The 26,955-nt window shown below is 48.2% G+C and overlaps 2 protein-coding genes and 1 long non-coding RNA gene across 45 annotated transcripts; 1 reads left to right on the top strand and 2 right to left on the bottom strand.

Annotated features, from left to right (window-relative positions):
• Positions 1 to 1,829: 1,829 nt before the first annotated feature.
• Zfp446 (zinc finger protein 446) lies at positions 1,830 to 12,787 on the bottom strand. Of its 32 annotated transcripts, none has more exons than XM_087554303.1 (6): positions 12,525 to 12,779; positions 11,281 to 11,664; positions 11,007 to 11,208; positions 10,637 to 10,731; positions 2,675 to 2,758; positions 1,830 to 2,089 (listed from the first exon to the last, which is right to left on the bottom strand). In XM_087554303.1, exons 2-5 carry the CDS (start codon positions 11,620 to 11,622, stop codon positions 2,693 to 2,695), a joined length of 705 nt encoding a protein of 234 aa, XP_087410429.1. In that variant the 5' UTR covers positions 11,623 to 11,664; positions 12,525 to 12,779; the 3' UTR covers positions 1,830 to 2,089; positions 2,675 to 2,692.
• Positions 12,788 to 12,893: 106 nt separating this feature from the next.
• LOC148007240 (uncharacterized) lies at positions 12,894 to 15,111 on the top strand. Of its 10 annotated transcripts, none has more exons than XR_015649781.1 (4): positions 12,894 to 13,117; positions 13,353 to 13,508; positions 13,863 to 13,915; positions 14,706 to 15,111. It is a non-coding gene; the product is annotated as an uncharacterized LOC148007240 (long non-coding RNA). The 10 variants fall into 10 exon arrangements; XR_015649780.1 differs by having other exon boundaries at positions 12,894 to 13,142; XR_015649782.1 differs by lacking the exon at positions 13,353 to 13,508 and having other exon boundaries at positions 14,926 to 15,111.
• Zfp324 (zinc finger protein 324) lies at positions 13,922 to 23,062 on the bottom strand. Of its 3 annotated transcripts, none has more exon segments than NM_001400923.1 (4): positions 13,922 to 18,711; positions 19,450 to 19,566; positions 20,015 to 20,141; positions 22,609 to 23,062. In NM_001400923.1, coding segments are annotated over 4 exon segments (1,746 nt in total). In that variant the 5' UTR covers positions 22,693 to 23,062; the 3' UTR covers positions 13,922 to 17,293.
• Positions 23,063 to 26,955: the final 3,893 nt, after the last annotated feature.

Raw genomic sequence — 26,955 nt, 5'->3', positions numbered from 1 at the left:
TGCCCTGGAGTTCCTGACCTATTTTTATCTCCGGTCCTTATCATAATGGCCTCTGGAAATGAGGTCTGTACTGTCAGGAGGTAGGAGTACTCATATGAATTGATTGACAGTTTTGAGTGTCCTCACCCCCATCCCTCGCCTCAGAAATTTTGGGACCAGAAATGCCCCTAAGAGTGACTCCAAGAACTGCAGGCTACAGAATGCTGAGGTCTCTGGGAAGTGTTCTTTGTAGGTCAGGACCCAAAAGTGCTTTGAGGTACTTAAGTGTTGATTGGAGGACAGGGCAAGTCCTGCCGGAGTTGTGGCTCAGCCCCCAGGGCCAGTTGTTACTGGGTGAACTGGAGGCCAACTCTACCCTACTTCCCCCAAAGCCCCCTCCCACAAAAGAAGTGTAATCACATTGTTGGTGAGCAGCTGTTTCCTGCTAGCCCTTGGTTAGAAACCACAGTGGCTGTGAAGTTATGATTGCAATGGCTCTGTTGTTTCTTTTTCTTTGACTTTGTTTGTTTGTTTTAAAGATTTATTTTATGTATATGCATACACTGTAGCTATTTTCAGACACACCAGAAGAGGGCATTGGATCTCGTTACAGATGGTTGTGAGACACCATGTGGTTGCTGGAATTGACCACAGGTCTTCTGGAAGGGCAGTCAGTGCTCTTAACCGCTGGGCCGTCTCTCCAGCCCTAATTTTGTTTTGTTTTGTTTTGTTTTTTTTAAGAGATTGTTCAGCCTGGTGGTGGTGGTGCAAAGCCTTTAATCCCAGCACTAGAAAGGCAGAGGCAGGTGGAGCTCTGTGAGTTGGAAGCCAACCTGGTCTAAAGAGTAAGTTCCAGGACAGCCAGGGTCATCCAAAGAAACCCTGTATTATTTGTGGCAAATATTTGCCCCAAGTGATCTTTGTGTATTTTGGACAGAGGCTGACTACTTACCCAAGCTAACATTGGACTTTAATCCTTTTACCACAGCCTACCTAGTATTGAGATTACAGGTGAGTGATACCATGTCTAAATCAGAATTAGTCCCTTATATATTAACACAAGTATTTTTTAACCCCCCCCCCGTTTCATTAAAACAACTGGATTTCTGATATTCTTTGCATGTCTGGTAGAGAGAATATGTTTTTTTTAGGTAGTTGTTGTGCTATACATGGAACATGAGAGCAACAGGCTAGCTCATGGCTAGCCTGGGCTGCAAGGTACTACTTCCAAAAACAAAACAAGGGGTTGGGGATTTAGCTCAGTGGTAGAGCGCTTGCTTAGCAAGCGCAAGGCCCTGGGTTCGGTCCCCAGCTCCGGAAAAAAAAGAAAACAAAACAAAACAAAAACAAAACAAGCTAATTGTGGTGACATGTGCCTAAAATCCCAGTACTTAGGAGACAGAGAGGAGAGGGTTGCTGCAAGTTGGAGGCAAGTCTGCCCCTACATAATGAATCCCAAGCCAGCCAGGGTTACATAGGAAGACCCTATATTGGTAAGTATTTAAATAAATAATAAGAAAAGCTGTTTCTCATACATTTTTAAAAATATGTTCTCATGAAGTTGTTAAAATACTCTGAAAAAAAACAAAAAGCAGAAAGCAAGCAAACAAAAAAACCCTATGTCTTTTCATTCGGTACATTTAATCACCTTTAAAATATATTTTAATAAGAGTTATCTGTTTTATGAGTGTTCAGCTGCATGTATGTCAAGTGCACCACATGTCTGGTGCCCATCAGAGCAGAAATGGGCCCCAGATCCCTGGAACTGAAGTTATGAACAGTTGTGAGCCACCGTGTAGTTGCTGGAAATTGAACCTGGGTCCTCCACAAAAGCAGCCAGTGCTCTTAACTCCAAGTCTTCAATCTTTTTATTCTTGCAAGCATTAACATTCTCTCATTTCTTTGGTTTTTTATAGGTACAAAGTGGTTTAATCCACTTTATTTATTGCTTTAGAAAAAATTTTTGATCAATCTGTGTATCCTTGGTTGACTTCAAGATGTCGCCAAGATGACCTTGACAGCTTGACCCTCATAGGCATGTGTGGGGAACCAGGGCAATCCAAGGCTTTTCCTGAAGCCCTGATGTGTGGAGACAAATGTAGTTCCTCACCTAAAACCAGGAACAGATTTAGCAAAGCCAGTAATGGCCTGGGGCCAGGGCCTTGAGGGAGCTGTGAGTTTAGATCCTAGGAACCCAATTCTTACCCCTTGAGGGGCTTTGCTTATCGGTCCCACACTTGAGATATCCTGTGTTCCTTTTATGCCACGTTGCTTAATTAGCTTCCTGCTGACTTTGTCACATTGTAGGATAGCTTTCCACTGACTGTCCCATTTCCCCCTGAAGACTATGAATAAGATGCTGTACTTCTTAATAAGCTTGCTTGGCCTACGCCATTGGCTTATGCAAGACCTCCTGGTCCCTGCTTTTCTGTTTTCCTTATTTTTCTCATTCACAGCTCTACCCCTCATGAACCTGTCACTGAAGAAGGGCCTGCTGGTGCCACCCAGGCATGTGCCACCGCAGAGTTTACGCAGTACCGTGGAGCTCTGTGCATGCTAGGCAAAAACTTACTTACTTAGGTTATTATCACTGTGAGGAAACCCTGTGACTGCCTTAGGGTTTCTATTGCTGTGAAGAGACACAATGACCACGGCAACTCTTATGAAGGGAAACATTTCCCTGGGGCTGGCTTACATTTCGGAGGTTAGTCCATCACTGGCAAGGTGGGAAGCATGGCAGTGCACGGGCAGACATGGTGCAGGAAGGTAGTTGAGAGTTCTGCATCAGGATAGGCAGGCAGAAGGAAAAAATAACGACACTGGGCCCCAGCTTGAGCTTCTGAACCTTAAAGCCCTCCCCTAGTGATAACTTCCTCTGAGGAGAACACAACTATTCCAACAAGACCAGACTTCCTGATAGTGCCACTCCCTAAGAGCCTATGGGGCCATTTTCATTCAAACCATTGCAATGGCCACAGGCAGCGTGGGGGGCACAGATTTATTTGGCTTACATAACCTGAATCACAATTGATTAAGGGAATCCAATGCAAGAACTCAAACCACCCAGGGATTTGGAAAGGAGCTGATGCTGAGGCCACAGAGGGGCACTGCTTCCTAGCTTTCTCCTCATGGGTTGTTCAGACTGCTTTCTTTTCTTTCCTTCTTTTTTCCCCCGTTTTAATTTTTAGGTTTTTCGAACAGGATTTCTTTATGTAGCCTTGACTATCCTAGAACTGCTTGGTATATCAGGCTGGCCTTGAACTCACAGATCCACCTGCCTCTGCCTCTCAAGTGCTGGGATTAAAGGCATGCACCACTGCCCAGTTAAGACTGCTTTCTTATGGAACTCAGAACCACCAGCCCAGGATGGTAGCACCCTCTTCAATCACTAAATAAGAAAATGCTTTACAATTGTTTACAGCCCAATCTTTTTTTTTTCTTTTTTTCAGAGCTGGGGACCGAACCCAGGGCCTTGCACTTGCTAGGCAAGCGCTCTACCACTGAGCTAAATCCCCAACCCCTTACAGCCCAATCTTAAGGAAGGACATTTCCTAATTGAGGTTCTCTTCTCTTAAATGACAATAGCTCGAGTCAAGTTGACATAAAATTAGCCAGTACTCTTTCCAAAATGGGCTATACCCCAGCACATTACCCTCTTTTCCTAGCTATGGAGGCTCTAAATTCCAGACTAGAATGTGGGCATGATCAGGTTCTGTGGGCCTTCTCGTCTCATAGAAGTTTTCTTACATGTACCACTCGGTGTAGGGTATTTCTCTTTTCTTTTTTATATATTATTTTATTTCACATGTATGGGTCTTTTGACAGCATGGATGTCTGTGCACCATGTGTATGCAGTGCCCATGAAGGCCAGAAGAGGGCACCAGATCCCCTGGAACTGAAGTTAGGTCTTCTGGAAAAGCAGACAGTGTGCTCTTAACCGATGAGCCACTGCTCCAGCCCCTGTAGCTTTTTTTTCCCCCCAAGAGTATATATAAATTGTTGGGTTGTGGCTCATCTTTGAAAGTGATCATGGTACAAACAAGGGGACAAGAGTTTGGATCTCTGGACCCACATAAATGCTGGGTGGATGTGGTGTCTCCTCTTGTCATGGCAGCCTCTGAATTCAGAGATAATCCCCAGGGCAAAAATGGGTGGAGAGACTAGTTTGATTGAGAGACCCTGCCTCAAAGAATAAACTGGAAGGACGAGGAAGATTCCCAACATCAACTTCAGGCCTCCACACAATACCTGGACACACGTGTACCCTCCATTCAAACACACATATATCACACTTATACACACATACACACACACCCCAAACACTCTTTGCATTCTGTCTTTTGTTCTCATTTTATTATGATTAGAAAAACCACCAAAAGGGCTGGCGAGATGGCTCAGTGGTTAAGAGCACTGACTGCTCTTCCAGAGGTCCTGAGTTCAATTCCCAGCAACCACATGGTGGCTCACAACCATCTGTAATGGAATCCAATGCCATTTTCTGGTGTGTTTGAAGACAGTTACGGTATACTCACATACATAAAGTAAATAAATAAATCTTTAAAAAAAAAAAGAAGGGGTTGGGGATTTAGCTCAGTGGTAGAGCGCTTGCCTAGGAAGCGCAAGGCCCTGGGTTCGGTCCCCAGCTCCAAAAAAAAAAAAAAGAAAAAAAAGAAAAAAGAAAAAAAAAGAAAAACCACCAAAAGATAATAACAGTTTTACTTGTTTTATTTTGAGGTTGTTTTGTTTTATCAGACAGGGTCTCAGATTACACAGGCTGGAACCTGCTAGCTGTGAAAGACCTTGAACTCTTGATCCTCCTGCCTTTACCTTCCTGCCTGCTAGGATTACAGGTTTGCACCATGACCAGCTATGACAAACACAAACTGTTTGACAATTAAGACAAGTCTTGGGCTGGAGAGATGGCTCAGAGGTTAAGAGCACTGACTACTCTTCCAGAGGTTCAGAGTTCAATTCCCAGAAACCACATGGTGGCTCATAACCATCTAAATGAGATACGATGCCCTCTTCTGACCTGCAGGTCTTCTCATAAAGGCAGGACACTATTCACATATGTGTATGTTTTATTTATTATAAAATATATAATACATACCTATATGTACACCTACACACCTACACACACACACACACACACACACACACACACACACACAGAGACAACATCTTCTATGCTGCATACCTTTAATCTTAGCACACAGGTAGCAGAAGCTGGTGGATATCTGAGTTCAAGACCAGTAGTACATATACAAAGTTCCAGGACAGCCAGGGCTGTTTGACAGAGAAACCCTGTCTCAAAAAAACAAAACGAGGGGTTGGGGATTTGGCTCAGTGGTAGAGCGCTTGCCTAGCAAGCACAAGGTCCTGGGTTCAGTCCCCAGCTCCGGAAAAAAAAACAAAACAAAAAAAAAAATGGAAAGGATCAAGAACTTAAGGTAGGGCACTGGAGAGATAGCTCTGTAGTTAAAAGCACTTGCTGCTTCTGCAGATAGCCTTGGTTCAGCTCCTAGCAGCCATACGGTAGCTCACAACCACCTGTAGCTCCAGTCTCAGAGATTTTATTCTCCCTTATGACCTATGTGGGTGCTGTGAATGCATATGGTTCATGCAAACTCACACAGATATGTGTGTATGCACAGACACATGCACACTAAATAAAAAGAAGCTGAGGACAGGCTAGGGCTATGTGGAGAGATCATTTCAGCTCCCCTCCAAAAGAACAAACAAACCAACACACAAACCTGTGAAGAGCAGATTCTGGAACTTGCTGTAGGGATTGACACTGCTCTCAGTTGTCTAGGACAACTATAATGAATGGGCAAACAGTCTAAGGAACATATGAAAACTTACAGCACTCGTGAGCAGGAAGAACGGGACATGAAAGAAGAGGAACATGTGAGCAGCACAGAGGGACTCAGACTGAAGCAAATCTTCAATAACGTTGTGAGCTGGAGACAGGCTCAGCAGTTAAAAGCACTTGATGTGAAATCATCAGGACCAGAGTTTGAGTCTGTCACTGGTGTTTGGATTCCAGGATGAACATTAACAAGCAGAGGTGAAGACCCTAATACTCTTTTTTTTTTCTTTTTTCTTTTTTTCAGAGCTGGGGATTGAACCCAGGGCCTTGCAGACCCTGATACTCTTTTCAGGCTTCCATATACATATGTATGTACATACATACATACATACATACATACATACATACATACATACATACATACACACACACTCATATATATACACACACACCTAAAACAATAGACTGGATTAGTGAGCAAGAATGGACAGTGTTGAAAACTCAGGTTTCTAGATGACACTTTGATGTGCCCATCTTCAGAATTTATTTGCTTATTTCTTTATTTATTTTTAAGACAGGATCTCACTACATAGCCCCAGGCTATCCTGGAACACACTATATAAAGCAGTCTGACCTCAAACTAACAGAGATCTGCCTACAACACTGAATCCTGCTCTGTATTTCTAAATTTTAAAATTAAAAGAATTTAAAGTCTTAGCCTGGCCCAATGACACAACTTTAATTCCAACACTCAGGGGCTGAGGTTGGAGGACTACAGATAGTTTGAGGGCATTAAAGTGAGACTGTCTTAAACATACATAGAATTTAAAAATATCAACCTGGGCTTGGTGGTATAAGCCTATTGTTTTAACATATAGAAAGCTGAGACAGGAGGACCAGTTAGAGGTTAGCAGCTACTGCATTAGGAGACCCTGTCTCAAACAAAAGAAAGGTCCCACTTTATCGTCTGAGCTTAAGGTGATCACCTTACCCTGGAATATCGGGCCCCATGCCACTCAAAAGGCCCTGCAAACAGAAATCAAATATGAATGATTCACCAAGGTAAACAACTACCGACTGCTAAAGATGGAAAAAGAGGTCATCAGCCAAGGGTCTCAGGTAGCTTCCAGGGTGAGTCTGTTTTTGATTTGTGTGACTTGCTTCAGCGCTTTGATGTCGGAACAATTAGTAAGTAAATCTGTTTTGATCTACCTAGTTTACAGGCATAGTTAATAGGACACCGTGCACTGAAAAGATCCTGAGTGACTGTCCAGAGGGTCACTGTTCCCTGGGCAGTAGGGAGTGGCCCTTTGTCCTCCGGTTTAGTAGTGAACTGGCTATGTGGGGTGTAGCCTTCACCCAGAGGCATGCATGGCCTGAGGCACCTACGTGTTGTCTAACTTCTCAGAAGCCACTCTTGTCCCTTCTCACTCCCAAAGAAAAGTCAACTATTCATCCAAGTCCATCCAAGTTCAGGAATTCAAAGGCCAGGGAGGTGGGGAGCAATGTGTGTGGACAAGAAACTGGGTAGCTGGAGGAGAGAAGTGACTAATTAGATCTTCAGGGCCCGGCTGCCCTGTGGTTCCTGTGGCCTGCTAACTAGCACACACAGCTGCTCTTTTGGTCAGTGGAACCAAAAGTCAGGATATTTACTTAGAAATTCTTGTTATAGAAGTAAAACTTACATTAGAAATCTAACATGTTAGTCTGAGGGTCGCATGCAGCAGGATTGAAAGGCAGATGTGGTTTCCAGTATCTTGCACAGAGATGTCTTGCCCAGCCACTTAGGAGGGACCTAAGTGATTTCGGAGCATCCTGAAGCAGGGAGTGTCCACCTCTTGCACAAGCTGGACCCCAGTCATAGGTTAGTAACTCCAACCCAGGCCTGGCTCCACAAAGCAGGAACCAAAGGAAGGGAACAGCCTCCTCTCCATACACTGGATAACCTGGCATTGGACAGGGCAATCTTCTTGCAATCCCTGACTTACTTGGGGTGCCTTAGAACCTCCTCTTGGCTAAAGAGGATGCCAGAAGTGGTGCATCAGGGGCTGGAGGCACCCAGGGTGAGACATGCCTCTCCAGCTACTCATGGGTCCTCTGGCTGGTGGATCTTCCTATGAATGACCAACTGAAACTTCCAGTCAAAACTACACCCACAGTCCCCGCAGAAGTGGCGCCGCTGGCCTGCATGGCTCTTGCGGTGGATGACCAGCTGTGACTTCCAGCTGAAGCTGCGCCCACACTCCACACAGGTATAGGCCCGAAGGCCAGGGGAGCGCCGCATGGCCGGCTCCCAGGCTACCTGTGATGGTCTTTCCAGGCCTGGCCCTCTCGTGTGTGTGCGGAGATGAATGATGAAAACTGACTTCCAATCAAAGCTGAGGCCACACTGCTCACAAACATACAGCTTCCGAGGTGTGGGCCTAGCTGGGGCTTCAAGCAGTGGTGTAGGAGACAAGCCTGGAGGGTCCTTGCAAGGGCTCTGTCTTTCACTTGGAGTGGCTTGAACTAGCCTTGGATCTGCAATGGCTCCCACTTCTGGGGGATGGCTCCCGAGGGACTCTGATCCTTCATGTGGGGTCTCCTGTTTTGGTCTCAGCTCAGAGTCAACATGTGTCTCTGGCTGTAGCAGCGGCAGGCTTGCTAGGGAGGAAAGAACATTCATTTGGGGGCTTGGACACATAAGGGTTTGCACAAAAGTATGGGAGTGGGCACTTTCTGGTAGAAGAGAGATGCAGCTGGATGCTAGGCCACTGCACTGGGAGCCCCAGTTGGGGGCCGAGTACATGTGGGAGGTATGTGGAGGATGGGGCAGGGAAGGTAGGACAGGGAGGGCCATTGATCCTCACCCTGGGATACCACTGTGTTGTATTTCTCCGGCATCACACCCCAGCACAGCTCTTTTTGTGATGAGTCCATCAGGCCCCACTCCTGCAAGGATGCAACCAGTCATTGCCTCTCCCAGGTAGCCTCACTTCCTACCCACTACCCCGTGGGTGGCAGGTTACTGAATCTCCATCTGCAGCAGGCTAAGGACTAAGCTAGAACTGGCATTTGTGAGTACTGTGTCAGCTTTCATCTGTTCAACCTACCATCGCTGTCTTCTCAGTGGTCTATCTCAGAGATAGTCTGAAGGACTGAAGTTGTGGATAGGTCTTGGAGAAAGACACAGTGGCTGTCCCATCCTTCTAGTCACTACACTATGAACAGGATATGCTGGGAGGTCAGTAAGAGGCCAGATACTACCTGAGCTTCAGCTACCTTCTGTCAACACTGACTAACAAAACTGAAAATTCTTCCTTGGGGTGAGAGCTTTTTCTTTGGCCTTTATTGAAGTGCCTGTGAGAAAGAGTGGGTCTGTGTAGCCCACGTTAGCCTCAAATGCACTGTGTAGCTGAGCATAACTTGAAAGTTCTGATTTTCCAGACTCTACCTCCTGAGTTCTGGGATTACCAGTTTATGCAGTGCTGGAGATAAAATCTAGGACCTCATGCATGCTAGGTGGGCACTCTACCAAGTGAGCTACATTTGCAAAACCTTTATTTCATTTTATTTTTTAGAAAGAGGATTAAGGAGCCAGGCATGATGGGTGCACACTTTGATCCCAGTGCTCAGAAGCAGAGGTCAGCCTGGTCTACATACTCAGATCCAGGACATTTGGGGCTTTGTAGAGAGATTAAACAAAACAAAACAGAACAAAAACAGGATGTGGTGGGGAGGAAGATTAAAAAGAGTAATGAAGCTGGGCATGGTGGAGCACACCTTTAGTCCCAGTACTCGGAAGTTCCTGGTCTACAAAGCTAGTTCAGGACAGCCAGGGCTTGTTACACAGAGAAACCTTGTCTCAAACTGCCTCCCAACACACACACACACACACACACACACACACACACACACACACACACACACACACACACAAAGGGGTAGAGGGGGAGGAGGAATTGATGTGATGAGGTGAGTAGGTAAAGGCGATGGAGAGAGAAAGCTTAGGTGCTTTGTGCCAGGTGGCAGCCGGTTCAAGCAAGGTCTGAAGAGGGGCAATTTGGTGGCAAGACAGTGTGTGTGTGTGTGTGTGCACGAGGGCATGCATGCGTGCTGTGATGGCCATACCAAGGAAAGAATCCCTTGCCCTGAAATCTGCCATATAGGTCTTTGATAGGTTGAGAAAAATAACCCTGAAGGACAAGCCAAAGCAAATCTGGAGAAAGGAAGGTGGCTGCCACAGCTACATCTAGAGGTGTTATTAGTCTGGAATGGAGCAGGATACCAGAGAGGGATCAAAGAAGGGTTTCTTAACCTTGAAGCACACCCTAACTAGACATTCTATTGAGAAAGAAGGTAAGGGCTCAGAAGCAGAAAGAACCTAGAGGGGACAGATCTCTACTCTCTCCATGTTAACTATACACATGCAGGTAGCAGGTTAAGCTCAGCCTCTGTGTCACTGTACTCTGAAAAGAGCAGTAGAAGGGGTTTGAGGAATGTTCGGGAAGAGAATTTTGATCTGACCTCAGGACTGCAGGAATCCTGCATGGCCATCCCCTCCCCAACTGTACACATAACAACTGGCTCATGGCTTGTGTATACTGTAAACCTTTCCAGTAACTGACTTCTCTGGAGGTGAGAAATCCATGCCCACCAGTTCTAGCCACTTCTGGATCTGGGGCCTAAATCCTTTCTAATGAGAGGCTACCAATAGGACTTGATGGGAGGGAAGGTATTTACTACTCAGAAGTAGTAAAAACCACATGAGTCACTGGCAGGGGATCCTACAAAACTGTAGGGCAGAACACAAGCCACCAGAGACACTCCTCCTCCCACATGCAAGGCCTGCTAGAGGCTGTTTACCTGGATTCTTCCTGGCTGGAACGATACGGAGGCTGTTTCCTGATGTTCAAGATGTCCCTCAGGGTCCTGGGCTGGAAGGAGGGTGCTTGGAGATACTGAGAAAGAGAGGCAGATGGGAAGGAGTATCAAGCTGTTGTTACTGCATTGGCCTTTGGCCCGCCTCTGCAATTTGACATGGGGGAGATCACCCTGTTCCTTCTCAGAAATTCAGCTTTATGGTCTCTCCAGAGTCCTTATCTCAGCTGGGATTGTCCAGACTCATTTCAGGAGTCGCAGCCCTGCAAAACCTCTCCTAGAGCACCTTACTCTAACCACCCCCCCGTACCCCACACACCCCAGGGATTTGAGTTCAGATGCTGCATCCCCTCACCCATCTCCTGCCCATCAGCACTGACTTCCTCCTTCACACTGCAACTGATCTGGGTAGATCTGTCTATCCCTGCGTCCTGCGGTGCCTCCGCTGGGCCTGCCTTGGAGGATTCCATTGCTGCTGAGATGTGGTGGCTCCCTGAGGACTCCTCCATCTTCTGGACTGGAGGAAGTATCTTTGGCTTCAGGATGTGGGCTGTGATCTGAAGAGAAGCATGTTACAGGGGCTCTCCCTTCAATCTGTCCCTTTAAGAAGCTAATGTCATTGCACTCACCCAGCCCAGCAGCTGTCCAGGATCATGCTGCAGCTCCTCAACAAGGGCAGCGGCCTCCTCGGGGCTTCCTGGTCGCTGTCCTCGAACCCAGGCCTGGATCTCAGGAGGCAACACACCCAGGAACTGTTCCAAAACCAGCAACTCTATCATCTGCTCTTTGGAGGATGACTCAGGCTGCAACCACTGGTGACACAACTCTCGAAGCCGGGCCAATGCCTCTCGGGGTCCCTCAACCTCCTCATAGCAGAAACCCCGGAAATGGAGTCGTGCAGCCTCAGGCTCCTCAAGGGTGGTCCTGGAGTCTCTGAAGGATAGGTGTGGGGTACCCAGAGGAGATGGCATTCTTGTTTTGAGGGTCTTTTTGGAGGTGACAGAGGGTCCTACCTACAGAAAAGGAAGAATGTCATCTAAGGTCAGAAGGCATACACCAGATCCTTCCTAGAAGCCATAAAGAGAACCCTGTGGGCAGGAGAACTTCAAGGAAGGTCATGGAAGGTGCAGGCCCACAGTAGTTGAGAAAGCCTTGAAGATAACGACTTGAGTAGAAGGTGTCCAAGGATCTTCTAGAAAACTGCAAATTACTGGCTCAAATATTTGGGTAAAACAGAGGGCTGTTGGGAGATGAAAGTGGTTCCCCAGTAGACAAGAGTTCAAGCAGGACATAGATCGGACCATCATCCAGGGTAACCTGAAGCCCTGAGGCTTCAGGCAGGAGGCAGACCACTGTGCTAGCTGAAGAGTTGACTCTGGGGCCCAAGTACATCACCTGGGGGGCAGCGCTGAAAGCTTGGGTGCACTGCCAGGGGCTTATATAGGCTGGCAGACACAGTTCACTGACCACAACTGAACTGTGGATGCCTCACACTGCCTCAGCCTATGCATGTGAAACCCCGAAACAAAAGCCAAATCAAACAGCCCCGTTTTGGGTGTAGTCAGCTGGAACCTGTGTCCCAGCTCTTAAGAAGTTCTGGATTGAAATCAGCTCTCCTGAGACATCTGGCCTGTTCAGGAGACACTCAGAGTTGGGGTCTCAGGCTCTGACACAGAAAAAGGGTGGGTCCGATGGCTGGGAGGCACTCTCGGCGGTCAGAGGAGGGGGATTATAAAGCTGCGCCTGCACAGCTAGGAGTGCGCTCACCTCTGACGCGTGGGGGAGCCCGAGAAGCTTGAGGCACTTCCAGGAAGTGACACGGAGCGCGTCCCACTACCACTCACAGATCGCCCCGCCTCTCCCGTTAGCCTACCAGCCTGGCCAATCCTGCACCTGCTCCGCAGGAACGGCCCCCTCCGCTTGGACTACGTCTCCCGTGAGCCTCAGCAAGGACGACAGCACGCTTCCAGGGCCTCTAACGCGGGAGGCTCTTCGTTCCTCTCCTCGGGGTCGCTTTGCCGCAGAGTTCCGGGGGTTCCCCTTCCTGACTTGGCAGCGGTTCTTCTCTTGCAACCTCAGCCGTAGGACTCACGTACAGCCGACCCAGACTGGGGGTTAGCCTCTTGACGCATGTGCACAGCGGAACTGGTTTCTATTGGCTAGTTAGGGCATCCTGACCAATCAGAGCTGGCGCTCCCCAAAGGGCTCGCGCTCCTTGTGTCTCCTAGGTAACAGCCAGCGCACAACCTACGGCCTTTAACTGTTCTCTGAGTTATGCCGTGAGGGTCGTCCTGCCTTGGAGAAGGCCTAGGTAGAGGCTTCTTGGCCTCTTGAGTCCAGGCGTCATCCCAGACTGTTCCAGACAGTACCAGTAGGAATCCCGGTGGGAGGCGAGGAATACCCACTATGGCCTCTGTGGGATCTCCGTTAAGCTCCCTGGATATTGTGGGGGCAGTAGGCCCACGGGTGAGCAAGCGCTCGGAGGAGGGAGGTAACTATGTAATTACCCCCTCATTAATAGTCTTCAGATAACTGTACTGAAAATACTTGGATGTTCATGTTTTCTCTTGGGATGGGGAAACATTTTTGTCACCAGTCCTTCCTGCCCAACTGTGTGTGATCTTAGAAATGATAAATTTTAAGATAAAAAATTGATTAGGGTTGGGATTCTTCAGTCACCCATGTTCTTGTAATGTTACAGCTATGGGTGGAGAAAGCCTTCTCCAATGACAGTGTTACAGTTCTGAAGGGAAAGGTATCCTGGAAGTTGGATACTACAAAGTCACAGCACACAACAAACCTCAGACAGGAGATTTATTGGGAGGGAAAAACTCAGAAGATGGTTGCCTCTGCTCAGGTGAATCGGGGGGCGCTGGGACGTTCCAGAGTAGGGGAGTTGGTGGGTTTTCAAGTCTTGAGCGTAGGCTTTTTACTCTGCACAGAGGAGCTTGGACCCCATGCATCTGGAGGGGCTGGACCCAGTCATTAGGGCCCTCTGAGTGTTTTGTGGGCAGCTTAGCCACTCTCACTCCTCAAATGCTTACTCTTGTAACCCTAACAAACTCATTGACCAAGTGGGACCTAAGAGGCTTTCTTCCAGTTGGAGTATAGGTTTACGGCTGCCCAGGAAAATCATGAGAGAGAGACCCCCAGTGTCAGCTCAGTATTTGATTTCCCTTGAATGCCACCCCCCCTCCATCTTCACCTACAGACTTACAGCCAAGTGTGGAGTGTGGTGCATCATGTTCAGCTGTAGAGCCAAAGGTGAAGTTTGGTGCATGTGTTTATTTGGTTTTGTGGGATTGGGAGGTGAGGGTTTTGTTGTTTTAAGACAGGGTTTCTGTAACCTGCAGCTTCAGTTTTCTCAGCTTTGAGAACACAGGCAGGTGCTACCAAGCTTAGCTGGTTTAACATTTGACTTAGAAAACCCATAGGCATTTTTACAAGCGTAGCCTGTTAAGAGGAGCTAACCCAGTATAGCCGTAGTTCTTGGGGAACTCCCACACATAGGGGAGCGCAGGCCAGTTCTCGGTATTGGAAGAGGTAGATCCAAGGAGTGTGGAGGTAAAAAGCACTCAGCTTAAAAGCAGAGGCTGGTGAGGAAGAGAAGGTGGTAACAATTCCAGTCTGTGGATCCCAGAAGGCTCAGGACTGTCAGAGAACTGTTGGGGAACTCAGTTTCCTCAACGTATCTTTGGTCCTGGGCCTTCCTGGCGTTACATAGTTCCATCCGAGAGGAGCTGACAGTGGGCCTACTGGGTATCAGGAGGCCTACCTCAGAGAATTTTCTCTTACAGGGTCTTGGGCAGCTGGATCCTGTACAGCATCCCTCCTTTCATGAATTAATGAGGTTTAGTGGACAGATGTGTCTGACTCTACTGGCAGATGGGTGGGACAGGTGTGTCTTATGCATAGATGGTAGCTGCAAGATGGTTTTATTGCTTTTTTGAGACAGGGTCTCACTATGGACCTCCAACTGCTATGTAGTCCTACTTGTCTCTGTCTCTTGTGTGCTGGGATTAGACATCTGACCTGTGTAATTTTTTTTCTGCAGACTTTCTCAGTAGCCTCACACTGATCTGGAGGGTTAACTTCAGATCCTCCTGTCTCAGCCTCCCAAAGTGCTAGGGTTACAGGTCTACACCACTATACCTCCAGGTGACGGGACGGGAGTTCCTAAAGAGCTGGACTCAACTTTACACATGCACTCATCCTCAACAGCAGACGTGCTCATAGCAGTGACTCATTCTTCCCACCCTCCTCTCTCCACAAAGGCTCATCTTTCAACAGAACTGTTGCTCTGGAGCAGATTGCCTTTTCCTAGACCTCCTGGCTTCCCCCACCTACCTGTGGCCACCAAAGGGACATAGATGACTCCATCCTACACTGGGCTACAGATAAGCTGTATCTCTGTGACCTCAGAACCCAGATTAAAGCCAAATCCTCTGTGCTTACTTCAATATCATGTCTGTGAACATCCGTTTAATATCTTCTCTAAGGTAAAAACAAGTATTGTTCACACAGGTGTGTATCAACTCAGTTTTTTCTTTTTAAGATAGGGGCTTCAATGCTGGGCTGTGATGGCACATGCCTTTCATCCCAGTGCTTGGTGGGGCAGAGGCAGGTGGATTTCTCTGAATTCAGGCCAGCCTGGTCTACAGAGCTCCATCCTGTTCTAGGTGACCAGGGCTACACAAGAAACCCTGTCTCAAAACAAAACACAGGGCCTCAAACTATCCTTGAATTGCCTCCTCTACCTCTCCCTCCTGACTATGGGCATTCCAGACATGCCACACCAAGCCTAGTTCTTTGAATTAATTAAAACCTGAAACTGAGGGAGAAGGATATAGTTCAGTTGGCGGAGTGCTTGCTAAATAGGCACACAGCCTCAGGTTTAATCTCTAGTACTGAATAAACCAGGCTGGTGGTGTATGCTTGTAGTCTCAGAACTCAGGAGGTAAAGGCAAGAGAACAGAAGTTCAAGGCCAGCCTTGGCTACAGAGTTCAAGGCTAACCTGGGTTACATGGGACCCTGTCTGAAAAAAAATATCAGGGCCAACAGTGGTTAAAGTCATGTACTATGAAGCGTTACAATTTGAGCTCCATCCCCAGCACCCATATGATGGAAGGAGAAAACTGATTCCTGAAAATTGTCCTTTGACTTCTACATGTATGCCTTACATACATGCATCCACACATATAATTATGAACTATGAACAACAGCAGTAAAAACCAGGAGGCATGTCCTGGAGTCAAGAGATGTGGACTTTCCTATCTAGGTAAGAAATTACAGTATATATCTGTTTTACCTTTTAAATACTGGCATTCATTTCCCTGTTGGTCTTACCTCAGGTCCAATGAGACCTGGTCTGCTAAAGGCCACAGCAAGCAAACTGAATCCCACGCACCCATCTGCCCTCAAGGTTTAGGGTTGTTACACTAGAGAGGTCTCAGAAGTCATAGGAAACGCCAAGGCTTCCCTGCTCAGCTCTTTACCTCGGGACTCGTATGTGTGGGACCGGATGGGACAGGTGGGTGCATGATGGCTAAGCCCAGCAAACATAAGCAGCCCTGTCTCATTTCCTCTCAGTTACTAGCACCACTTCAGAGGTAAGGCTCATATAGCATGGCTTTGGTAATGGCTGACGACAGGCTTGAATGAGCAGCCAGCACTCTTATCTGTCTTGCAGAGCCGAGGGCCACAATCTTTCCTCCAGGCCTCCATTTCCCACTGGTGGGTTAGGCCAGCCCTTGGAGCCTGGCCTGGTAGACTAGAGGGAAGGGATTGTAGATGGAGACTGGAGAAGTCCATCTGCGTTCAGTCCTGCTTCTGCTGTGTGCTCTAGGCCACGACTCTTCTGTGCATCCTCCGTTTCCTTGCTTGAAGCAGAGACACCGACACAAGGCCCACAGTTGCCGTCTGGGCAGCACCTAGCACATAGCACCTAGCACATAGCTGGCTGTGAGCCTACTTGCACTTTATTTGGATCCCATTGGAACATTTACATTATTTTAAAGATGGTTTCACTGTGTAACTCTCTCTAGTTGGGAGCTGGAACACACTATGTAGACCAGGCTGGCTTTAAACTCACAAGAGAGACACCTGCCCTTGCCTCCCAAGTCCTGGGTTTAAAGGCATACGTCACTATATCCAGCTGCTAGAATATTTTATAGCATCATCTTCCACTGGTCCAAAGCTCCTTCCCTCTTCACTTCCCAGAGGAAAAAGCTCAGGTTCCGAAACAAACTGTTCATTTGCCTGAGGCTTGCACCAAGGAGATGGAATGCACTGGGGCTGTGTCTTCAGCTGCTAGTTTGAGAGCTCCCACCTCCTGCATGCTCTTTTCCTGTTTTCATAGCCATAGTCAGGAAACACTGACGTGGCATCAACATGGAGATCAAAGTCTGTGGGTCACCCACTAACTAGTTCTGGGGACAGTCGCTGCCCGCCCCACCAGTACAGGGGGTACATGCACTCTACAGATTCCTCTCCTCCAGCTTCTTTCAGGATATAGCTGTAAATGGAACTGACTTGACTGGCAAGTCCTCCTTGTATTTGGCTCACATAGCAGTGAATTGCTGAGAATCCAGGCTCTTCCACAGTGAGTGAAAGGGATTCCAGAGAAGAGCACAACTATGACCTTAGGCCTCAGCAATATTTGGGACTGCTGGTGGGTCTAAAGTGGCCTTTGGATGTGTACCATCTAAGGATACCCCAAGAGACCCGATCTGGGAGTGCATGTTGCCCCTGGGCCTCCGCAGGGCCTTTTCTCCTGTGTGGATCCTTTGGTGATGAAAGAGGGCGGGGCGCTCACGGAAAGCGCGGCCACACTGTGTGCACACGAAGGGCTTTTCACCCGTGTGGATGCGCCTGTGGCTGAGCAACACTGCTCCCTTGGCAAAGGCCTTGCCACAGTCGCCGCAGCGGAAGGGACGTTCGCCAGTGTGCAGCAGCTGATGCTGTGTGAGGTTGGAGCTGTGGCTGAAGGCACGGCCACACTGTGGACACGAGAAAGGCTTCTCTCCAGTATGCACACGCTGGTGCTTGAAGAGCGAGGAGCCCTGACTAAAGGCTGCGCCACAGAGGGAGCAGGCATAGGGCTTCTCGCCTGTGTGCGTGCGCTCGTGCTGGATAAGATGTGAGTTGCGGCAGAAGCGGCGGCCGCACTGTGCACAGGCATAGGGACGCCCTCCTGCGTGGATCTTGCGGTGCTGACTGAGGTTGGAGCCATGGCTGAAGGCCTTGCCACACTCGTTGCAGTGAAATGTCTTCTCGACAGTGTGGATGCGCTGATGGCGCACCAGTGAGGAGCTGTGTCGGAAGGCCTTGCTGCACACCATGCACACATAGGGCGTTTCACCGCTATGGATGCGCTGGTGCTGAGTCAGGTGAGATGTCTGACTGAAGGCCTTGCCGCACTGGGCACACTCATATGGCCGCTCTCCAGTATGAGTGCGCAGATGCTTTAGGAGGTCTGAGCTCTTCACAAACACTTTGTTGCACGCCCTACATTCAAAAGGTTTGTCCCCAGAGAAAAGGCCTGGGCCGGCCTGGAGGGCTTCTCCCAGCTCATCCCATATCGGGGCCTCTGGAACACTGGGGTCTCCCTGAGACTCATGGCAAGCCCCACTTATCCCATGTCCCTCCTCAGCCTCGTGGAGATCTGGGATACTTTGGAAAGTTCTCCCAGGGTTTAGCTGCATCTCTGGCTTTTGCTGCTCTGCTACCCGTAGCTGCTTCCCTGGGGCCAGGAGGTCAGAGAAGGCCTTCACTCTAGATGAACCATTCTCAGGAACCCCTACTGGGGAGGTCAATCGCAGGCTGACAGTTGCCTCACTGCTGCTAGAACCTAGCAGTAGCTGCTCCCAGTAAATCACTGATACCCCTGTGGGTTTTTTCTGTAGAGATGGGCAGGCACTTTGGTGTCCCTCCAGAATTTTTGCATCAGGGTAGGCACCAGCAGGAGGAAGAAGACTAGTAGATATCCTAACAGGCCTGTCACAGGTGGCCCCTGGAGATGCTCCAGACACATGTCTGTCCCTTGCACTGTAATTGGATCCTGAAGGCAGAGGAAAGATAGTTACCTGGGTCATCTGGTCAGAAAGTGACCACAGCAAACTGCCTGGGCAGTCAAGGGAACCTTAATGAACTAAGTGTAAAGGGTGGGAGAAGAAAAACAAACAAACAAAAAACCAACCAACAAACCAAACAAAAAACCAGAAGCGTGGGCTGGCCCTGGGAGAAGTTGGTAGGAAAGAGTCTGTCCTAATAGCTATAGCCCTCTCTGGTCAGGACCTCTGTACTGGATGTCCTGGTTCCTTTCTCTTAAGCCTCACTCCCTAACCTCCTTTCTCTTTGTGTTCATCCCTTCAGTCTATGCACTATTTATCAATCCTGTTGAAGACTGCTTTTCCCAGGCATTCTCCCTATACTACTCAGCAGTGTCCTGGCCAATGCTGTGTGCACAGTGCCAGGAACAGCCCAACCAGGAAGTGTTCAAACAACAGTTGAGAAGAAGGACTGACCCTACAGATGTGACAGCTCAATGGGGAAACCCAGCTGGTGGGTGTGTCTGTGCATGTGGTTCAAAAGGAGTAATATATCCTGCATGGACACAGCACCTGTGCCCTTCAAGTTTCTCCTTTAAGGGCAGGAAAGGCCACAAGATGAGGGAAAAGATTCAGAAAGGGAAGAGAATTGTCTCCAGACAGGAAAGGAGGGTGTTTATAAAACCAGGAAGTAGAGAATGTAGTAGCCCAGGTTGGCCCTAGTACATCCTAGGTGAAGCCCAACTCACCAAGGCTGGATCTCCTGTGGGTGCCCCTGCCTGGGCCTGCAATTGTCCTATTGGGAACCCAGGGTTCCTCGCCACGCTGGAGTTGGATGATCACACGAGGCCGGGAGACAGAGGGTCCTAGGAAGGGAAAAGGAGCATGTGAGGCCAGTCATAGCTCAGGACAGTCCAGCCCCAACAGAGAGCAGGATATGGAATATCATGGACATTGATCATGCAATCAATGCACCCAAAACCCCAAAGGTCATACCATACAGGAGGATCACAGGCCCAGCTCAAGGGTTCCCATAAGGAACGACTAGATCAGCTGCTCCAAAGGAAGGTGCTAGAACTCAGGCACAGAAGAAGGTAGCCAGCCAGCAACCCAGGGATGCAGGAAATGGTTAAGTTTATCAGACTATATAAGGGCCCCAACCTTCCTCTCACATGCCCATGGATAGAGGGCCATACTCATAAACAGCTAGGGAGAGGGGACAGTTGTAATGGCTCCCGAACCTGGTGTGCTCAGCTGGCTGCCATACCTGGTCCCAGTTTTGCTTCCAATGGAGGACTCAACTCGGGGGTTTACCTATGGAGTCTACAAGTGCGAAGTTTTCCAGCATTACATGGCGGTACAGCGCCCTCTGGGCCGCATTCAGGAACATCCACTCCTCCTGGGAGAAGTACACAGCCACATCCTCAAAGGCCATCAAGCCCTACATCAGCAAGAATAAGATAGTGTCTATGCTATGGCTGGGTGAGGCAGGAACCAGTTCCCTATCCTAATGGAGATGCTTCTTGGACACTTATCTTCCTTCCCTGTAGTACTGGTTGAGAAGACAGAGGGAGGCATATATCTGTGAGTTCAGGGCCAGCCTGGTCTACATAGTGATTTCAGGACAGCCATAGGACAGCCATGTAGGGAAACCCTGTCTCAAAAACATGAGTTTAAAAAAAAAATGGTCCTTGGGAATAAGTAGACAATCTCAGTTACTGTTGTGGGTGTGAGGGTGTCGGGGGTGGGAGGTGGGAGTGGCCTTATCAACCTAGTAGACATACAGAAAGTCAATCCTTCTTGCCTCTATACCAATGCTCCATTTCCTTTCTGCTTTCAAGCAACTCTTACCCTTGTTCAGCCATCTGTGGGACTCTTCCCCTCAGGCACCACAAGCCTCTCTTCACTGCTCTCAAATCCTAAGCAACCAACCCTAATCAAGTCTATGAAACTATCTGTCTTAGTATTGATGACCAAAAAGCAACATGGGAAGGAAAGGGTTTATTCAGCGTACTTTTCCATCACTGAAAGAAGTCAAGACAGGAACTCTAACTGGGCAGGATCCAATGCAGAGGCCTTGGAGGGGTGCTGCTTACTGGCTTGTTTTCCATGGCTGGCTTGCCCAGCCTTCTTTCTTCTAGAACCCAGGACCACTAGTTCAGGGATGGCTGGGCCTCCCCCCATTGATCACTAATTGAGAAAATGTTTTATAGTTAAATTTCATGGAGGCATTTTCTCAACTGAGGCTCCTTCCTCTCTAATGACTCTAGCTTGTGTCAAGTTGACACACAAAACCAGCAACCAGCCAGTGCACTATCTCTCTTCAATTCCTAGGTCCTGGCTCAAGACAATAGGATCAATTAACTGGATATCTATTACTTCAGACCCATCAATCAGTCCACTCTGGGACATCACACACACCTGGTCTTTCCCATGTCTACAGTAGTTCCATCCTCCCAGGTACTAGAGCTGACAAATGAGAGAGTTCTTCACACAAAACTGGCACATCAGCAGATCTACTCATAATCCAGCCACTTTAACCACCACCATAACTAATCTCGTCCAGGGACCACCATAACTAATCCCATTCACAGGGACCAAGAGGTAACAGCCTCTGTTCTACATAATACTTCCTCCATGTCTGTTCTACACTCAGAAAAAAGAGAAGATGGTTTTAAAATCTTAACTGGGGGTCTGGGTGTGGTGGCCCATGCCTTTCATCCCAACACTCTGGAGGCAGAAACAAGTGAATGTCTGTGAATTCAAGAACAGCCTGGTCTAACTGTACATTTCCAGCACAGCCATGATTACATAGTGGGACACTGTCTCAAGGGTCCTACGTATCAAGTTGCAGACCAGCTAGATCTACATAGTGAGATTGCCTTTCAAAACAAAACCCTCAAAACCTGGGGCTAGAGAGATAGCTCAGTGGTTAAGAGTATGTGCTGCTCTTTCAGAGGGCATGAATTCAGCTCCCAGTGTCCACACTAGGTGCCTATAACAAAGCTCCAGGGAGAACCAACATTCACATGCATATACCCACACACAAATGCACATAATTAAAAATTAGAAAATCATGCTTTAAAAATCTTAACTGGGAAACTGTCCGATCTATGTTAAAAGCACTCCACGTCTTCCAATGCCTTTGGGACAAAGTTCCAACTCCTCTGCCTGCTATTTCAAACACACAAGACTTCCCCTTCCTTGCTCGTTCCATTTCTAAATTGCTAAGTTCCAGGCTGGGATGTAGCTCAGTTTGTAGTGTTTGCATGGTATGCATAAGGTCTTGGGTTCCATCTCCAGTACCAAATACACTGTGTGTGATGGTGCATGCCTGAAAATCTAGCACTAGGGAAGCAGAGGCAGAAGGACCAGAAGTTCAAGACCATTTCTTAGCTACATATCTAATTCTAATTTGAGGCCAACTCATAGAGAGAGGGGAGGAGGGGAGAGGGGAGAGGGGAGAGGGGAGAGGGGAGAGGGGGGAGGGGGAGAGGGGAGAGGGGAGAGGGGGGAGGGGGAGGGGGAGGGGGAGGGGAGGGGGAGAGGGGAGGGGGAGGGGAGGGGGAGGGGAGGGGGGAGGGGGGAGAGGGGGGAGGGGGGAGAGGGGAGAGGGCGAGAGAGAGAGAGAGAGAGAGAGAGAGAGAGAGAGAGAGAGAGAGAGAGAGAGAGAGAGAGAGACTTCAAAATATAAAAGTCTCGCCTTGGTTTTTGCACATGTGGGTGCTTTCCTTTAACTTTCTCCCAGACCTTACCCACTTGGCTGTCACAAGTTAGGCTTCCACACCGGCACACCTTACTGACCTGGACTATGGTATTGGAAACAACTGGGTCCTTCCCAACAGTACAGTAAGAGGGCAAGACAGGACACCTAGTGGATCCATCCATGAAAGGATCCCTACACTCACCCGCGCTGGATCTGTCAGCGGCCAGGTTACCGCCATCGGAATCTGCAGTGGAGGCGGGGCACGACGAGCGGGAGACCTGGGCATAGCCCGTTCCCGCCCACGGCCTCGCGCAGCCCGCCTAGGCCTCAGTTTCCCGGTCAGAAAAGGGCGTTGTACGCCCAGAAGACTGTGGCCGTGAGATGGAGAGTGCGTGCGTGGCTTCGGCACAACCCTAACGGCCTCAACTGCGGCTTATGAGCCAACGGAGGAAACTCAGGATAGGAGGCAGGGCCGCTGGCCTGCACTGCCGACGTGTGCTGAGCCACGGCTCGAATCGGGCAACTGCGAGTACCGTCCTCACTTGCCCTAGTCTTGGGTCACCAGAACCTCCTGGAGAGTGCAGAGTCGGCCAGGTCCTTCAAGCACCAATCCTGATCACCCGTATGGCCTGAAGCCGGTCTGCTAAGTGACATCCCAGACCGCCGGAAACCCCGCCTCTCCGATCCGCGTTCGCCCAATGCACAACACGAATGCTCGAGTAAACGTAGTTCCTGCTGACTAGCCTGAATGACAGGCGGTGCCTTCCCGGTATCCATGGCCACGGCCAAAGCATCTTTTCCCTGACCCCCAGCCCTGGCAGAACGCTGGAAAGTGAAATTTACTACCATCATCGGGTTTCGGCGGGGCCTGAGCACCAATAGAGTCTGCTGGGTAGGCCCCCGCGCCGGGTTAGCGGCCCTGGCCCAAAACCTGGAAATGCAGAAGTAGATTTTGGGAGGCAGGCGACTGAAGCCTGGAGCACAAAAGAAAAAGACATATTGAGAACCGCTTCTAAAGAGACAGAGCAGCAGTGGGCGTGGTGGCACACACCTGTAGCTTAGGCACTTGGGAGACAGAGGCAAGAAGATCTCTGTGATTTCAAGATCAGCCTGGTTTACAAAGCAGGTTCCAGGATAGCTCAGTGGTTAAGAGCATTGACTGTTCTTCCTAGAGGATCGGGTTCAAATTCCAGCACCACAAAGCAGCTCACAGGCTGGAGAGACTGCTCCTCCAGAGGTCCTGAGTTCAATCCCCAGCAACCCCTGTACACAGCAACCCCCATAACCATCTGTAATAAGATCTGATGTCCTCTTCTGGTGTGTCTGACGGCAGTTACAGTGCACTTACATATAATAAATAAATAAATCTAAAAAAAACAAAAACAAAAAACAAGGCAGCTCACAACTATCTGTAATTCCAGTTCCAGAGGACCCAACACTGTCAGACATACATGCAAGCAAAACACCAATGCCAGTGCACATGGAATAAAAAATAAATTAAATAAATAAAGATCAGCAACTTCCACATCAACCAGGATCACTTGAGAAAATAACCCCAACTCCCAGCTCAGGCAATTTCCTTCTGCGTGGGCAGCTGCAGGGTTGGGTTTTGGCTTCTGTTTGTAGTCCCCTATCCCTGTCTTGTAATGAAGGTCAGTGTTACAAACTCTTATTATTTCAGACCCTTACACAGATCAATTAGTTTCTTTCTATGCTCGGGTGCTTGTCCTAAGGCTACCTTGTTCTTCCCTTTTTTCCCCACACATCACAATATTGATTCTTCATTTCCTTGGGACCAATCTAAGTCATAGATGAGATTTTGGAAAGGCGGGGCAGTCTCAGTGAAGACTGACTCTGTTATGTAAAGGGGTTTTCTCTGTATTGCAGCACATGAGGAATCTTGCGTCAGGAGTCTCGTTTCTCCCGTGTTGAGTTCTTAATTCTATGTATGCTTGTCTCTCAAAGTAGAGAAAGTTCCTTGGTCTTTCGTTTAAGAGTGGGCTAATGCAGCTCCTAACGTACAGTAGGCTCTCAAACAGCATAGGTTGAGAGCTGCATGTCGTAGCAGCTAATATTCTAGTTCTTAGGAGGTAGAGGCAGAAGAACCAGGCGCTCAAGTGCAGCTGTAGCTATAGTGTGAATTTGAGAATCACCCTGGATGACAAGAGACAATAATTGCAGAACTCAGAAAGCTACACTAGGAGATTTATTACAAATCTGACGCCAGTCTGGACTAAGAGTGAGTTCGTTACACACACACACACACACACACACACACACACACACACACACCCAAAAGAAGCCAAGTGTGGTAGCACATGCTTGTAATCCAGCACTTAGGAGAAAGACTGAGGACAATTAATTCAAAATCATTTTTTAGTGTACAGTGAGTTCAAAAGCAGCCTGGAATACATGAGGCCCTGAGTCCAAAAGAAGAAAGTGATCAGTGAGACGGCTTAGCAAGTTAAAGGCACCTGTCACCAAGCCTGACACCCTATTTTCATCTACAGATGGAAGAAAAGAACTGACTTGCACCAGTTGTCCTCTGACTTCTCCTCAAGTGCCATAGCACATGGGCACCTACACTCATTTACAAAGGAAATAACTTTTTTTTAAAAAAGTATTTATTATATATAAGTACACTCTCCGTAGCTGTCTTCAGACACACCAGAAGAGGGCATCTGATATCATTACAGATGGTTGTGAGCCACCATGTGGTTGCTGGGATTTGAACTCAGGACCTCTGGCAAAGCAATCAGTGCTCTTAACCTCTGAGTCATCTCTCCAGAAATAACTTTTTTTAAAGGAAAGAAAAAGCTGACTGAGGTGGAATGAACCTTAAATCCCAGTACTCCAAGAACAGGCTGATAGGCTTCATGAGTTCGAGGTCAGGCTGATCTATAAAAGATTCCTGGGTCAGCCAGGGCTAAATATGAGACCTCTCTCAAAACAAAACAAACAAAATGAAACAAAATGAGGGGCTGGAGAAATGGCCCAACACTTACTGATCTTGCAGAGGACCCAGATTTCATTCTCGGCACCCGTACCAGCCTTCTCACAACTGCCTATAATTTTAGTGTCAGGGACACAACATCTTCAGGCCTTCAAGGGCACCTGAATACATGTAGCGCACATAAACTCATGCAGGCACATGCTACATACACGTAAATAAAATTACTAAATCTTTAAAATATGAAAGTAAGCGTAACAAAACAGCCAGAGCAGGTCTGGTGGTGGCAAAAGCATGTGAGCCCAGGTGTTCGAGACAGAGGCAGGAGGATTACAAGTTCACAGTCTCAGCTACATAGTAAGTTCAAACTGAAAGAATAAAAAAAAGGAGCTAAGAAGTCAGAAGTTTAAAAATGCTATCTCACCCCTAAGAAGCCCTAAATACCTCAAATTCCAGACCCTGCCCTCTACCTGAAAGTAGGTAAAAGGTCACATTTCTTGAGCCTGCTCTCCCAGTAACTAGTTGAAAGGACTTAAGATAAGGTCCTTAGATATGCGATTCCCGACCAAGTAAAGATAATGGAAAGCTTCTCCCAGGAACTAGCTGACCATAAAGTTAAAATCTTCGAGAACAATCTTGAGAAACAGGAAGCTCCTCCTTGTGATTTTTCACTGGTATTCTCGACACTTTCCAATGAAGCCATCCCTGCCCCCTCAGGTTGTGGTTTCTCCCTTTTTTTTTTTTTGGTTCTTTTTTCGGAGCTGGGGACCGAACCCAGGGCCTTGCGCTTCCTAGGTAAGCACTCTACCACTGAGCTAAATCCCCAGCCCCGTGGTTTCTCCCTTTAAATACCCTTTCTCCCAGCCTCTCGGGGTCGAACTCCATTGCCCCTGCGTGGGAGTCTTGACCCCCAGTGCACTGGTTCCTATCGATAAACCTCATGTGATTACAGCAAGGATGGTCTTGTGTGAGTTCTTGGGGGGCAGGGGGGGTCGAATCATCCCGAGACTTGAGTAAGGGTCTCCCCACTCCGGGGGTCTTTCAAAACCAAGCTAGGCAACTCAGTGAACTCTTGTCTCAAGAAGTATAGAGGCTAGGGGTGTAGCTCAGTGGTATACGAGGAAGAAAGGAAGAAAGGAAGGAAGGAAGGAAGGAAGGAAGGAAGGAAGGAAGGAAGGAAGGAAGGAAGCCAAGGGAGGTGATCACTACAAGCTACCATAGGGTCTATAGGGTCTGCTTGAAAGATGTAACTTGGGCTGGAGAGATGGCTCAGTGGTTTAGAGCACTGTCTGCTCTTCCAGAGGTCCTGAGTTCAATTCCCAGCAACCACATGGTGGCTCATAACCATCTGTAAAGAGATCTGATGCCCTTGTCTGTACCTCGTGTGTATCTGAAGACAGTTACAGTGGACTTATATATAATAAATGAATAAATCTTTAAAAAAAAAAAAAAGATGTAACTTTTCCTCCCCACCCCCTAGACTTTTTTCTTTTGGATACCAGTCTAGTATGTTTTTTCTGGTTCTTTGGTCTTTCTTATTTTCTAAAGTTTCTCTCCCTGCTATGTCATCTCTCAAAAGAAAAGTTGTGGGACTAGGAA

Source organism: Rattus norvegicus, chromosome 1 (assembly GCF_021556685.1).
Source record: "Rattus norvegicus strain SHRSP/BbbUtx chromosome 1, alternate assembly SHRSP_T2T, whole genome shotgun sequence".
NCBI classification, from domain to species: domain Eukaryota; kingdom Metazoa; phylum Chordata; class Mammalia; order Rodentia; family Muridae; genus Rattus; species Rattus norvegicus.
The sequence above is the reverse complement of the archived record's forward strand: the minus strand, read 5'-3'. Positions and strand labels throughout refer to the sequence as shown.

What these genes read in the sequence shown, in the direction of transcription:
- Zfp446 (XM_087553976.1), bottom strand. Translation starts at nt 11,622, where the DNA reads ATGCCATCTCCTCTGGGTACCCCACACCTATCCTTCAGAGACTCCAGG. An exon ending in TGCTGATGGGCAGGAGATGG is followed by an intron (nt 10,732 to 11,006) that starts GTGAGGGGATGC and finishes TCTCTTTCTCAG; the next exon opens with TATCTCCAAGCACCCTCCTT. An exon ending in CAACACAGTGGTATCCCAGG is followed by an intron (nt 8,435 to 8,640) that starts GTGAGGATCAAT and finishes TTTCCTCCCTAG; the next exon opens with CAAGCCTGCCGCTGCTACAG.
- Zfp324 (XM_087576016.1), bottom strand. Translation starts at nt 18,355, where the DNA reads ATGCAGCTAAACCCTGGGAGAACTTTCCAAAGTATCCCAGATCTCCAC.